Genomic DNA, 13,913 nt, shown 5'->3' on the forward strand with positions numbered 1-13,913 from the left:
TGAATAATGGGAAGAGACGCCACATGAACATCCGCAGTAACTAAATCAAAATATTCATTCCAAAGAGTTAGAAACCCCGAATAATAGTCTTGGATGGAACGATTGTCATGTTGAAACATGGCAATCGCATGCTCTAACTGAAAATGACGAGCACCGTTATCTTGATGATATACTGTTTTTAAATAACTCCACATGGATTTAGCGATGCCATAAGGTCGCAAGTTGGGGACAATATGTGGCTCAACCGAGCAAAGAAGCCAAGACATACTCCGAGCATCAAGTATAGCCCATGAAGGACAAGCTGCGGACTCCTTGGATTTATCAGGATTGGGTGCATAATTTGTGCCATCAATATGACCCCAAAGATCTTTTCCCTTCAGGAAAAGTTCAAATTGAAAAGCTCACATAAAATAATTGTTCCCCTTAAAGTTGGCACACATAGGTGTGGAGTCCATGCTAAATAATGGAGAAAATCGAGAAGCCCAAAAAAGAAAAACGAAAAAGAAAAAGACTGTGCCAAAAGAAACAGACCACCGGAAAATCTAAAAGCCCGAAATAAACAATGCAGGTACAAAGAAAAACCAAGAACAACCTCCTTGCACTAAAAAAATTAAATCTTGAACCAAAAACCTGCTATGCTGAGAAGATAAGTGTAGACACCATAATTTTTACCAAGTCATCTTAACTATGAATCAAGTTCCCTATTGGTCCTAATTCAAAATCAGTTCAATTCATGAGGTTGTTTAATTATAATTGGCTATGATCATAAGTGCTTACCAAGTTGTTGTTAAATTCTTAATGGGTTATTTCAAGACCACATCATGATGGGTATTAGGGATTTTTGTGAAATCATTTTTGCTTTGTCAAGATTATGGGTTAATTGAACATTTTTTAAGAGAACTCTCAATTTTAACTCCTATTTGTGAATAAGTCTCAAGCATGCATGACCAAATAAATGTTTCATTAAGTGGGCATGTGCCCAAATCATTAAGTACAGGGAAATTTTGGGGAAATACAATACAATACGGGGAGTTGTAGAGAAATATAGTACAATACTGGAGATATTGTGTAAACGGAATTCAACTTTTGTATTCCTTGAATTCTAAATTATGTACATCCCAATCTTACAATATATAATACAATCAAATATTCTAAACAAGGAAACAATCTCCCTACAGAATAATATACAATCTTCTACTGTTACCCACTTTCCAAATTTACTCACTATTCCCACGGATACTCGGGATTTCAACACTCCCCCTCAAGTTGGATCATAGATATTAATCATCTGCAACTTGCTAATGAGACCATCAAAGTTCTGTCGCGCTAACCCTTGAGTAAAGATATCTACGGTTTGTTCCTTGGTAGGTACATAAGTCATACAAATGGTTCCTTCTTCAACCTTCTCTTTGATAAAATGTCAGTCCACTTCCACATGTTTAGTCCTGTCATGTTGAACTGGATCGAGAGAGATAATGATGGCTGTTTTGTTGTCACAATAGAGTTTGACAGGAAATTTCATCGGAATCTATAGCTCTTCCAAGAGTTTCCGTAACCACAGTCCTTCCCATATTCCTTGAGCAACTGCCCTGAATTCAGCTTCAGCACTACTTCAAGCCACTACATTTTGTTTTTTTGCTTCTCCAAGTTACCAAATTTCTCCATACCAAGGTGCAATATCTGGCGGTAGATCTTCTATCTTCCATTGATCCTGCCCAATCTATCAATAAAAATTTCTACTTCATTGCTTTCACATTTCTTGAAGAAGAGTCCTTTGCCCGGAGAGCCCTTGAGATATCTAAGGATCTTGTACACAACATCTAGAAGAGCCTTTTTTGGTGAATGCACGTGTTGGCTTACCACACTTACCACAAATGCAATATCAGGTCTGGTATGTGATAAGTATATTAGCTTACCAATCAATCTCTGATACCTCTCCTTTTCAACTGGTATTTCGCAGTCTTCGACCCTCTTTACTGCTTCAATCGGGGTTTCACTAGGTTTGCATCCAAGCATGCCAGTTTCGGTTAGGGGATCTGAGAAGTATGTGCAACTCGCACAAAGGCTTGCTTGTCGATCAACTGATGGAGGAAAATGTTAATAGAGCAGATGAAGAGTTTGTTAATACTCTCTGTCCAGACAATAGATTTCGAGGAATGTGATATTCAAACAGCACAACATTGGGGTGAATGACCAAATGGGGTGCTATGAAAAAGCTTGGGTTGGTGCTCATCATTTGAAGGACAATGAGAATCACCACAGATGCCTTGACTCTGGAGGGGTCATTGGCTATTGCTCTTTTGTGTAAAAATCATTTTGATATGCAATGTGGTCTCCTGTTCTGATGGTGTTGATGCTTTCCTTGATAAGGAATCAACAAAAGATGTTCAGATGAATTTTGAAACACAAAAGATATGCTTCCCATTCCTGATAATTAGTCTAAATTTATTCAATAACCTTTGTACCCAAGGGATGTAAAAATAAAGAGGAAGGGGTTGTTTCCCTTGACCCTTCGGGTATGAGAGAGACAACCGAGATCCATAGGCTCTCCTTACGGGTGTGGAAATTAGGTTAGCTTGTCTGGTGGGGGCAAGAGATTATTGTGTCAATAGCTCCTAAGTTGCATGGGCCAAAGAAAAAAGTTCAGAAAGAGCTAAATTGATTGGCTTCTACTATCAACTGGGGGAAGGAGGAAAGGCAGAGGTAGCGTAATAGGGTCAAGTTAAAGAATATTTAGGATCATTAATTGGAATATTAGAGGTTTTGGAGACGTCAGAAAGTAGGGAATAGTTAGAGAGGTGTTGTTTAGGAATTCTCTTGGTATTGTCTAGAAATGCCTTTGTCTATTAAATTCCCTCATTTTTTTTTTTTTTCATTTATCAAATCTCCATGATACCTCTATTATGCTTTTCTTCTTTTGCAAGGAGAAAGGCATTCATGGAGTTTCTATTTTGAGAGAAATCTTAATGAGAGAGAGATTAATGAGTTGGCCCTTTAGACTAGGATGCTCAATTCTTTTCATATTCACTTGGGGAGGGACAACAAAGTTTGGAGCTTAAACAATTCTGGGGAATTTTCTTGTAAATCCTTTTTCTCTTACTTGACTTGTGACCCTAATGTGGATAACTTTCCTTTATATCCATTGGTTTGGAAAACCAAAGCTCCCTAAAAAATAAAAGCATTCATTTGGACTGCGGTACTTAATAGAATTAATACCAATGATTTGCTTCAGAAGAGAAGACCCAATAAAGCCCTATCACCAAATATTTGTGTCCTTTTCTTGAGGAGTGGAGAGACTTGTGCATATTTGTTTCTTTTTTCCTTACACAAGGGCTATTTGAAATAGATATTTGGTATATATGGCCGACCCCACCTAGTGGGACTTAAGGCTTGGTTTTGTTGTATGGCTGGAACTGGGTTCCCCCGTCCGCATTGAAGGTGTTTTGTACCATCATGATTAGAGGCTTTGGTAAAGGAAAGGAAAGAAAAGCTTTATGGTGATGCTCTATTATGGCCATTATTTGGTGTGTTTGGATGAAAAGTAATATTAGAATTTTCAAAGGAGTGGCTGTCTAATAACTTGCTTTGGGGTAGAGTGGCTTATCTCTCGTCATCGTGGGTGTCAATGAATGGCTTCTTTCACATCTCTTCTGAAGACATGCAGCAGGACTGGGTGGCTCTCTTGTATTGACTTTGAATTGGACTTAGTTTGAGATTTGTAATTTTTTGCTTCTGATGTCAAGGGAGGATTCTTTTCTCCCTCTTTTCCTTTCTTTTTGCTTTATTCTTCTTGTGCATTCTGCTCTCTCTAAAAAAATTTATTTTTTTATCAAAAAAATAAAGCTTGTTACTGCAGAATTTGTGTGCATACATGTGTGTGTGAATGGAGAGGGGGGGGGGGGGTACATGTTTTCTAAATTTGACTCTTTAGTAAGGTTTTTTTCTCACTTACTGTCTTATTAGAGGTTAATGAATGTAGTGGTTTACCTCATTTTATGGTGTCCTATACCAACTCTTTGCTCTTACATTTGGGAAGGGTTGTACAATGTTTATGATCTTTTTTCTCCTAGGTGCGTTGTATGAAGCGACTCTAATGTAGCTAGGTTTCCTACAACAAAGGCAAGAGGGTCTATGTTTGCTACTTTACTTCCACTATGCAGAAATTTGATAGGTTCACTAAGGATTGTGGTTTTGAGGGATCTCCCCCCCGAATAATCCTTTATTTTCGTGGTTTGTTGGTGGTGATAGGCAAGAGGTTAATTTCAAAATGCTTGGATAGGTTTTAATTTCCTAGCGATTGGGAGGAGGATTTCTAAATCTCCCTCAAGAGGTGTTAGTTAGGGCCAAATTTGATCATTTTCCATTTTGTTAAGTCAAGTAAGATAGTGAGGCCCTCCCCCTTTTCATTGTGAGAATGTGGCTGAATCATCATTCTTTTCATTCACTTGATAAGGGATACATGGAACTCTTGTTCAACAAGGCGTATGGGGATTTTAGGTTCATGAAGAAGTTGAAGCATCTCAAAAGGGCTTCTATAAAAAAATAATTAAAAAAAAAAAAAAACAAGGAATTTAGAGGCATTTGAGGATATTAGAGTTAAGAAAACAAATATCTTTTGAAACAGAGAAACTTTAAATGGAAAAGAGGATTCAGGGGGTCTGACAATGGCAGACAAAGACGCGCATTTCTCTTAAGAATAGGTTTGATAATTTGATTTTTTTAAGGAGGTTAGAAGTTGGCGGTTATACTTTGCATGCTTCAGCCTCCACAAGAATTCAAAGCAGTACTTGACACAATCAATATCTCAAGCCAACTCTTATCCTCAGCTTCATAAAACCTTACCCTTCAAATCTTAGACAAGTGTAGTGATGGACTTCTGCAAAGGCCAGCTCTATATAGTATGTACATGCAGCCTTCTCCCATGTGTTCCATACAGAATCCTACCCTTCCTTCTTCCTTTTAGTCCCTCACAGCAACTGTGCATGCATCAACCCCCCCCCCCCCCCTTTTTACAACAACAGACCCGCTACACTTCTTCTTGACCAAGAAAGGTGTTGATTCTGACTGAACAGGGATCAAGTAACTTAGGTCCCCCAATTCACCATAATCTAAGCTGGAATCAGACCCCTATTAATTTTTTCTATATTTGAGCCCATCAGAAATCCCAACAATCCCTGGTAGCTTCATCCACAATGAAACTTCTTGAAAGGTTTCCCATTTTGCAAAATCCTTCAAATCCCAAAGGTAAATAGCAAACCCAATGTCCCTAACAATGAAATCCAGTTCACATCTGGACAGAAGCTCTCCCTAAAAGTTCTACCACGGGATGCCAATCATGGGTTGTCTCCACTCCTTTAATCCACCACTGTTGAAGAAAAACTCTACGAGCTTCTGCTCTTGACTAGAAAATGGACAAAAAGAGGAACTATTGATATGGAAAACCCGGACCCCAAACAATGACTTATAGATCCAATATTCCTTCATATCACATTGACTTGGCACAAAGATATTGTAACTTCCTGGTCCTTCCTAAATCTGGTGGAGCCTTTTCTGTGGATCCTTGTTCAAAGGTATCTAAGTTTAAAGTTTCCTGCCAGGTTTGTTTTAGTTACTGTTTTTGAAGGCAGTTAGGAACAAGTTTGTCATTTGTGGTTATTTTAAACTTCGCAACATTTTGCAATAAATGACTGATTAGCATGCTTTGTGGGGTTTTTTGATTCAAAACCCACTGCATGAAGTTTTCCAATTACACAACAGTGACCACTAGGACCCCAGTATTGCAACCAAGATCTTAAATTTCGATATCGACTCAAATTTCAAAGCTCCAAAAGTATGGAAATGTCGATGGAAATTTCAATTTTGATGTCAATTTCAATTTCAATTTGAAAAAAATATCAAAAATCAGTAGTAAAGCATCGAATTCTTTGTGAAACTTTAAAAACGGTTAACAGACATAATAATGTAAGTTTTTAGGACTAATATATTATATGTTAATGTTAAAATCCCGAGTATATTTGTGTATAATGGGTAAATTAGGAAAGTGTGTAAATGTAGGAGATTACATATTATTCTGTAGGGATTATTTCCTTATTAGATTAGGTGATTGTATTATAAGATTGGGATGTATACAATGTTAAAGTACGCAGAGTTGAATAGATTATTTGAATTCTGCTAACATGGTATCAGAGCTAGGGTTTCTCAACCTTAGCTAACTATGGCCAGCGTTATCACCAACGGCACCGACAACAGCAGAGGGTCGACCCCTGCTGAAAATATCGATGGCAGAGATCACATCCGTTGGAGGTTTGAATGGGTTAGATAACACAACTTTTTCACTTGCAGTGGAAAAATTAAACGGAAAAAATTTCCGTGAATGGGCTCAATCCATAAAATTGGTAATCGAAGGGAAAGGGAGATTAGGTTATCTTACCGGCGAACGGAGGAAACCCGACTCCACCGAAGTTGTAGCCTTGCAAAAATGGAGGTCCGAAAACTCCATGGTCACCGCTTGGCTCGTCAACTCGATGCAACCTTCAATCATGAAAATCTACTTGTTCTTACCCACGGCGAAGGACGTCTGGGACGTAGATCGTGAGACGTATTCCGACGTCGAAAGTTACTCGCAGATTTTTGAGATCAAGACCCAGTTGTGGCAAATGAAGCAAGGCGAGCGAGGCGTGACTGAGTATTTCATGGAGATGACCCATCTCTGGCAGGAGCTTGACCTGAGCATCGAAGAAGAATGGGAATGCTCCGGCAACAGTGCACGATACAAAAAACGACTCGAAAACGAACGGGTCTTCGAGTTCTTGGCCGGCCTCAACCGAGATCTGGATGATGTGCGAGGACGAATTCTTGGCCGAAGACCTCTGCCATCAACCCGAGAGGTGTTCGCTGAAGTAAGGAGGGAGGAAAGTCGAAGACGCGTGATACTGAAGCCGCAACCGGATCGCATTGGGTCTGAAATACCAGCCCTAAATTCGGGTGGGTTGGACGTCTTGGCTCTAATTTCAGAAGGCCCGGGAGGATACAGACAGAAACCACAAAGAGGCAAATTATGGTGTGAGCACTATCGAAAGCCAGGCCATTCAAAAGAAACTTGCTGGGAAATTCATGGAAAGCCTGCAGATTGGAAACCGAGACATTATCAAAAAAAATCATGGGTATCAGGCTACCACTGATAGTTCAACTGGAAAATTACAAGGTGAAAAAAATAATAATATCAGTCCAAGTAGTGCATTCAGCCTTGAACAATTGGATCAACTATATAAAATGATTACCTCAATTCAAACATTGGGTCAGTCTTCCACTGGTTCTCTAGCTCACCGAGGTAATTATTTATCAGCCTTAAATACTTTATCCTGTCACAAATTACCATGGATAATTGACTCGGGTGCATCTGATCATATGACTGGTTCTTATCAATTGTGTTCATCCTATTCGCCATATGCTGGAAACCTGAGAGTCAAAATTGCAGATGGTTCACTCTCACCGGTTGCCGGTAAAGGAAGTATTCGCATATTTGACTCCGTAACCTTAAAATTTGTCCTACATGTTCCCAAGTTATCTTGCAACTTGTTATCCATTAGCCAGTTAACAAAAGACTCCAATTGCTCTGCTAAATTTGTTTCATCTCATTGTGTTTTTCAGGACCTATCATCGGGGAAGACGATTGGCACTGCTAAAGCGTATAAGGGACTCTACTACTTTAAGGAGGCAAACTTGAGTGAACAATGTAATACTGTAATTTGTGATTCTGCATCTACTTCTAGAGATAATGAACTTTTGTTATGGCATTCTAGGATGGGTCACCCAAATTTTCAATATCTAAAGCGTTTGTTTCCGTCTATCTGTTCAAATAAAATGTCTCCTGAGTTTCAATGTGAAGTGTGCGAACTTGCAAAACATCGGCGTGCTTCTTTCCCAACATCCATATACAAACCATCTAGTCCATTTAATATGATTCACAGTGATTTGTGGGGACCCTCAAGATCCCTCAATCGCACCCATAAAAAATGGTTTGTTACTTTTATTGATGACCATACTCGTCTTTGTTGGGTTTACTTGTTGAAAAATAAAACCGAAGTCCGTTCCATTTTTGTTAGTTTTCATTCCATGATTCAAATACAATTCCAGACTCACATTCAAATTTTACGTACTGATAATGATACGGAATATTTTAATGATGTTCTCGGAACTTATCTTCAAGAAAAGGGATTGTTCATCAGAGTTCTTGTGTGGATACCTCTCAACAAAATGGGGTTGCTGAAAGAAAAAAACAGACATATACTTGAAGTAGCTCGAGCATTGATGTTTACTACAAACATGAGAAACTATTTTTGGGGAGATGTCATCTTAACAGCTACACATCTTATTAATCGAATGCCGAGTCAAGTACTTTCCTTTGCCACTCCTCTCCAGAAATTCCAAGAACATTTTCCTACCTCACGACTCCCCTCCAGTATTACACTGAAAATCTTTGGTTGTACGGCTTTTGTTCATATTCATGCTCACCATCGCGATAAATTGGATCCTTGTGCCGTTAAATGTGTCTTCATTGGTTACTCCCCTACTCAGAAAGGCTACAAATGCTATGAACCTGTCTCAAAGAAAATGTTTGTTAGCCTTGATGTCACATTCTTTGAAACCACTCCTTATTTCCCAAAGCCCTCTCTTCAGGGGGAGCAATGGAGTGAAGATCAGTTCTTTGACTTCTTTACCACAGAATCTATCGAGTCTCCTATTACCACTGACTTTGTGCCATCTACTGAGTCTCCCGTTGCATCATCATTCCCTGACCCATCCACTGAGTCTCCCGTTGCATCACTTCCTGAACTGTCAAACACAAAAGAGCACTTAACCTCAGGGGGAGATGCAGGGAAGCAAAACAACACAGACATACTAGTTTACTCAAGAAAGCCAAACACAAAGAACAAGGAGAATCTCATACCTGAGGCACCAAGCGCGTTGGAACTAGTGATGGCTCCGAACAACCATGAGTCTCATGAGCCACCTTCTGATAATCCTGTACCTGATGATATCAATTTACCTATTGCAATCAGAAAACAAACCAGGTCATGTACCCAATATCCTTGGTCTAAATATATGTCTTATAAAAGTTTGTCTACAGGATATCGTGCCTTTGTCTCTAACCTTGACAGGATGAGAATTCCAAAGAATATTCAGGAAGCTCTGGAAATACCTAAATGGAGGGAGGCTGTCATGGAAGAAATGTGGGCTCTGGAGAAAAATGGGACTTGGGATGTAATGAATTTGCCGAGAGGAAAGAAGCCAGTTGGTTGTAAATGGGTTTTCACAGTGAAATATAAATCTAATGGGACAGTTGAACGATATAAAGCCCAACTCGTTACAAAAGGATTCACACAGACTTATGGCATTGACTATACAGAGACATTTGCACCGGTGGCAAACTTGAATACAGTTCGGGTTCTCCTATCCTTGGCAGCCAACTTAGATTGGCCACTACAACAACTTGACATTAAGAATGCATTTCTAAATGGTGAGTTAGAAGAAGAAGTCTACATGACAATACCACCAGGCTTTAGCAAGAAAGGTGAAGAAAACAAAGTGTGTAAACTTAAGAAGTCCTTGTATGGACTCAAGCAATCTCCCAAGGCATGGTTCGACAGATTTGCAATAGTAATAAAGAACCAAGGATATCTACAAGGGCAATCTGATCACACCCTATTCTTCCAACAGTCTGAAAAAGGTAAGCGAACTATTCTAATAGTGTATGTTGATGACATAATTTTAATCGGGGATGATACAGTAGAGATGGAAAGATTGAAGAAAGTCCTAACTACTGAATTTGAAGTTAAAGACTTGGGACAAATGCGGTACTTCTTAGGCATGGAAGTTGCTAGAACGAAAAAGGGTATTAGTGTCTCTCAACGAAAGCATATCACTGATCTCCTAATTGAAACTGGCATGCTAGGATGCAAACCTAGTGAAACCCCGATCGAAGCAGTAAAGAGGGTTGAAGACTATGGAATTTCTGTTGAAAAGGAGAGGTATCAGAGATTGGTTGGTAAACTAATCTACTTCACATACCAGACCAGATATTGCATTTGCCGTTAGTGTGGTAAGTCAACACATGCATTCACCAAAAGAAGCTCATTTAGATGTTGTATACAAGATTCTTCGATATCTCAAAGGCTCCCCGGGCAAAGGACTCTTCTTCAAGAAATGTGAAAGCAAGGAAGTAGAGATCTTTACAGATGCAGATTGGACAGGATCAGTGGAAGATAGAAGGTCCACCACCGGTTATTGCACATTTGTTTGGGGAAATCTGGTAACCTTGAGAAGCAAAAAACATAATGTAGTAGCTCGTAGTAGTGCCGAAGTTGAATTCAGAGTAGTTGCTCAAGGATTATGTGAAGGACTATGGTTACGAAAACTCTTAGATGAACTACAGGTCCTGGTGAAATTTCCTCTCAAACTCTATTGTGACAACAAAGCAGCCATCAGTATCTCTCTCAATCCAGTTCAACATGATAGGACTAAACATGTAGAAGTGGACCGACATTTTATCAAAGAGAAATTTGAAGAAGGAACTATCTGTATGACCTATGTACCTACCAAGGAACAAACTGCAGATATTTTTACGAAAGGGTTGGCACAGAAGAACTTTAATGATCTCATTAGCAAGTTGGAGATGATTAATATCTATGATCCAACTTGAGGGGGAGTGTTAAAATCCCGAGTATATTTGTGTATAATGGGTAAATTAGGAAAGTGTGTAAATGTAGGAGATTACATATTATTCTGTAGGGATTATTTCCTTATTAGATTAGGTGATTGTATTATAAGATTGGGATGTATACAATGTTAAAGTACGCAGAGTTGAATAGATTATTTGAATTCTGCTAACAATTAAATACATCTATGTTGTGCATAAGGTGAAAAAGTTGTAATATAATATGTGTATCAAACATATTTGTAAGATAATGTAATTAAACATATTCAGTTTATACAAATGAAATTCATAAATCATTTAAATTTTATTTATTATACAATTAATGATGATTTAGACATGAATGGTTAAATAAAATGTTGTTGTAAGTTTAATTTGTCATATAATTTCAAAAGTACTTGCAATAATTTTGCTTCGATAAAAATAAACAAAATAAATTAAAAGAGAGAAATTTCACTTCACTCCTAAATCTCTCTTTTGAGTTTCGAAGAAATTTCATTGTATAGTTAAAATTTCAACAAGTTTCGCTAAAATTTTGAGATTTCGATAAATATCGAATGATTTGTTGAGATTTTGATGGAAATTATGCAAGACGGAAATTGACTGCCATTTCGATTTTGAGGGTGACGGAAACCGGAAATTTTGACAATTTCGTGGAAATTTAAGACCATGAATGCAACAAAAGTCATAAAAGTGTGGTTGTTATCAAGTTTTCCCATGTAATGCCACATATCCTTTTTCATGTACAAACAAGCTGCTTTTGGTCAAGCCTTTACAATGCAAATAGAATTATAACAAACTACTAGCCACTTTTGAAATGCAACTGAGTACTGCACTTTTGCTTGTCACATGGCAAATTCACAGTTTACACACCCCTACCAGTGGAAATACAAATTTCTATGTTGCATACCTTTTTATCTTTTGGGAAATTAATGGACTGCAGATATGCAGCAGCGGCAAAAGATGATGCGAAAATTTCCTCCTGAAACACTTCAACTGTGGTTAGAATTACTGTATGAAATACTTTAGTAAATATATGCAGGAATGAATCATGAACCAACCTCAATAACATTAAGACCAAGTGTTTCGAATTTTTTCCCATACTGTTTCCTAGACTTTGTTGAGTTGTTGGTGACAAAAACTAATCTTTTCCCCTGGAAAATAATGCAATCAATCATCAAATCCTGACCGCAGTATATGTGTGTCTGTTTTTAAGTATTATGCAATCTAGATTTCAAATAAGAGAGAACTGCTGCTGTGATCAGAAGTATAACCATTCTAAAGGATACTAAAACAAACCATATGCTTTAACAAATTTTTATAATATGGGTAGATGGCCAAAATAATATACCTTTGACCGGAGCATGTCAAGGGTTTCAGGGACTCCATCTATCAAACTATCTCCTTTCCATATCACTCCTGAAATGTGTTGAGCATTTAGAGTGAACTTCATACTAAAAGAACCATCAATCATTTAATTACCTAACGCAACCGCCCTGGGAAGCAGCTAAAATGAAACAAGGAAAAAAATGCAAGAATATAATCTTTTTATTGAAAAAGGAAAATCTATTATGTAAACCAAAATATTATGTGAGGGGTACATATCCTAGAGGCCAGAGGATGACTGAAGCATAAAGGAATTTGTAATAAAATGAAGAAGAAAATGAATGTGCAGAGAAGAGAACCCCAGAAAAGAGAGAAAAATTCTCTGTATATGAATTGAATTCTCTGTATACAAAGGACACGTACATATACAATCGCAGAAAAAGAATCTCCTAACAACCTAATGTAGTATAACTACATTTATACCCTTTTGTACAGCACGGCAAAGAATAAAAGTACAGAAAAATATGCTAACTGAATAAACTAACAAATGGATGAAAATCATCCTTCTTCTATGGTTGTGTGTGGATGTCTGTAGTTCATGCTCCAATACCCCCCGCCCCCCAACAAGATGGAGAGTGGAGGTTGAGAACTCCCATCTTGGATAAGTGATGATGAAGGACCGTGGAGGGCAGAGCCTTTGTGAGAAGATCAGCTAACTGAAGAGAACTTGAAACATAACATGTGGAGACACTACCCTCTTGAATTTTGTCACAGATTAAGTGGCAATCAAGTTCAATGTGTTTAGTTCTTTCGTGGAAAACAGGGTTGGCAGCTATGTGGATGGCAACCTGGTTATCACAGTTCCAAAAATCAGCTTGGGGATGAGGCACTTGTTGTTGGCCTAACAAGGCTTAATCTCGTTTTGATAATGACAAACCAAGGCATCTGACCATGCTTTCAAGTGTATTTACAGGTATTTCAATAGAAAAGCACAATGAAAGATGAATAATGGAAAGCCATGAAGAACACAAGCATATCAAAATGGCTATTGAAGTAAAGCTTGGATGAAGATCAAGCTTAAGGAGATGAAGACCTAGTTAGTTTATAATGAGTTTGTAAACTAGGTTTCATGTAAATACTCTTCAATTGGTATTTGTTTATGAAGCTCTTAGGTTAATTACTTGGACCTAGATATCTTTTAAAATACTTGGAAAATATTTTTATAAGGCCAAAAGTTATTTCAAAAAGGTTAAAATTATTTTTGGAATGAAAAGCCCCAAAACAGGATTCTCCAAATTCCCTTGTTTTTTTCTACAGTTGTCTTGAAGTGCGATTTTCTCTATCTATATCTTCTCATCTTTAAAAATGTTCAACATGAAAGTTGTGGGATTTTTTCTTAACTTTCTTTTGATACCAAGATCACCTTATTTGGAGTTCTCTAACGAAAGTTATGCCCTAAATACTGAAGGATGTTCGCAGCAAAAATTTCCCAGGGAGTTCGGGGTACCAAACTGAAAGGTTCAATCAATCGAATGGGTTCGGGCGACCAAAGTCAAGGCTCGGGCGACCGAAGTGCTACTGCCACTTTGGAAATTCACTTTTAATTGGTTTGCGCGACCAAACACATGGTTCAGGCGACCGAAGTGTGCAATAACTCTTGGAAACAGTCTTTGCTATTTTGAAAGATAATGTTACCAAATCATTGCCCAAACTGTCATATTTCAAACCTAACTATAAAAGGCTAACCCTAAACGTGTTAGGGAAACAAAAATAGCATCAAAGCACATTGATTTTATCCTTCACAAGCTGCTGTGCGCCGTTCCCCTTTTTAAAAACTTTTTTCTGGTTTTTACACATCAAGTTCATAGTTTTT

General features: G+C 38.0%; 1 protein-coding gene across 2 annotated transcripts in view; it reads right to left on the bottom strand.

The window, feature by feature from the left end:
- Positions 1–13,913, bottom strand: part of LOC131153454 (phosphoglycolate phosphatase 1A, chloroplastic-like) — a 63,509-nt gene that overhangs the window by 40,574 nt on the left and 9,022 nt on the right. For both annotated transcript variants that reach the window (XM_058105771.1, XM_058105772.1), the window contains exons 2-4: positions 12,066–12,133; positions 11,776–11,868; positions 11,625–11,696 (exon numbers count right to left, since the gene is read on the bottom strand). In XM_058105771.1, coding sequence (XP_057961754.1) covers positions 11,625–11,696; positions 11,776–11,868; positions 12,066–12,133 — 233 coding nt within the window. The remainder of the gene's footprint in view (positions 1–11,624; positions 11,697–11,775; positions 11,869–12,065; positions 12,134–13,913) is intronic.

This window comes from Malania oleifera, chromosome 4 (genome assembly GCF_029873635.1).
Source record: "Malania oleifera isolate guangnan ecotype guangnan chromosome 4, ASM2987363v1, whole genome shotgun sequence".
In the NCBI taxonomy this organism is placed as follows: domain Eukaryota; kingdom Viridiplantae; phylum Streptophyta; class Magnoliopsida; order Santalales; family Ximeniaceae; genus Malania; species Malania oleifera.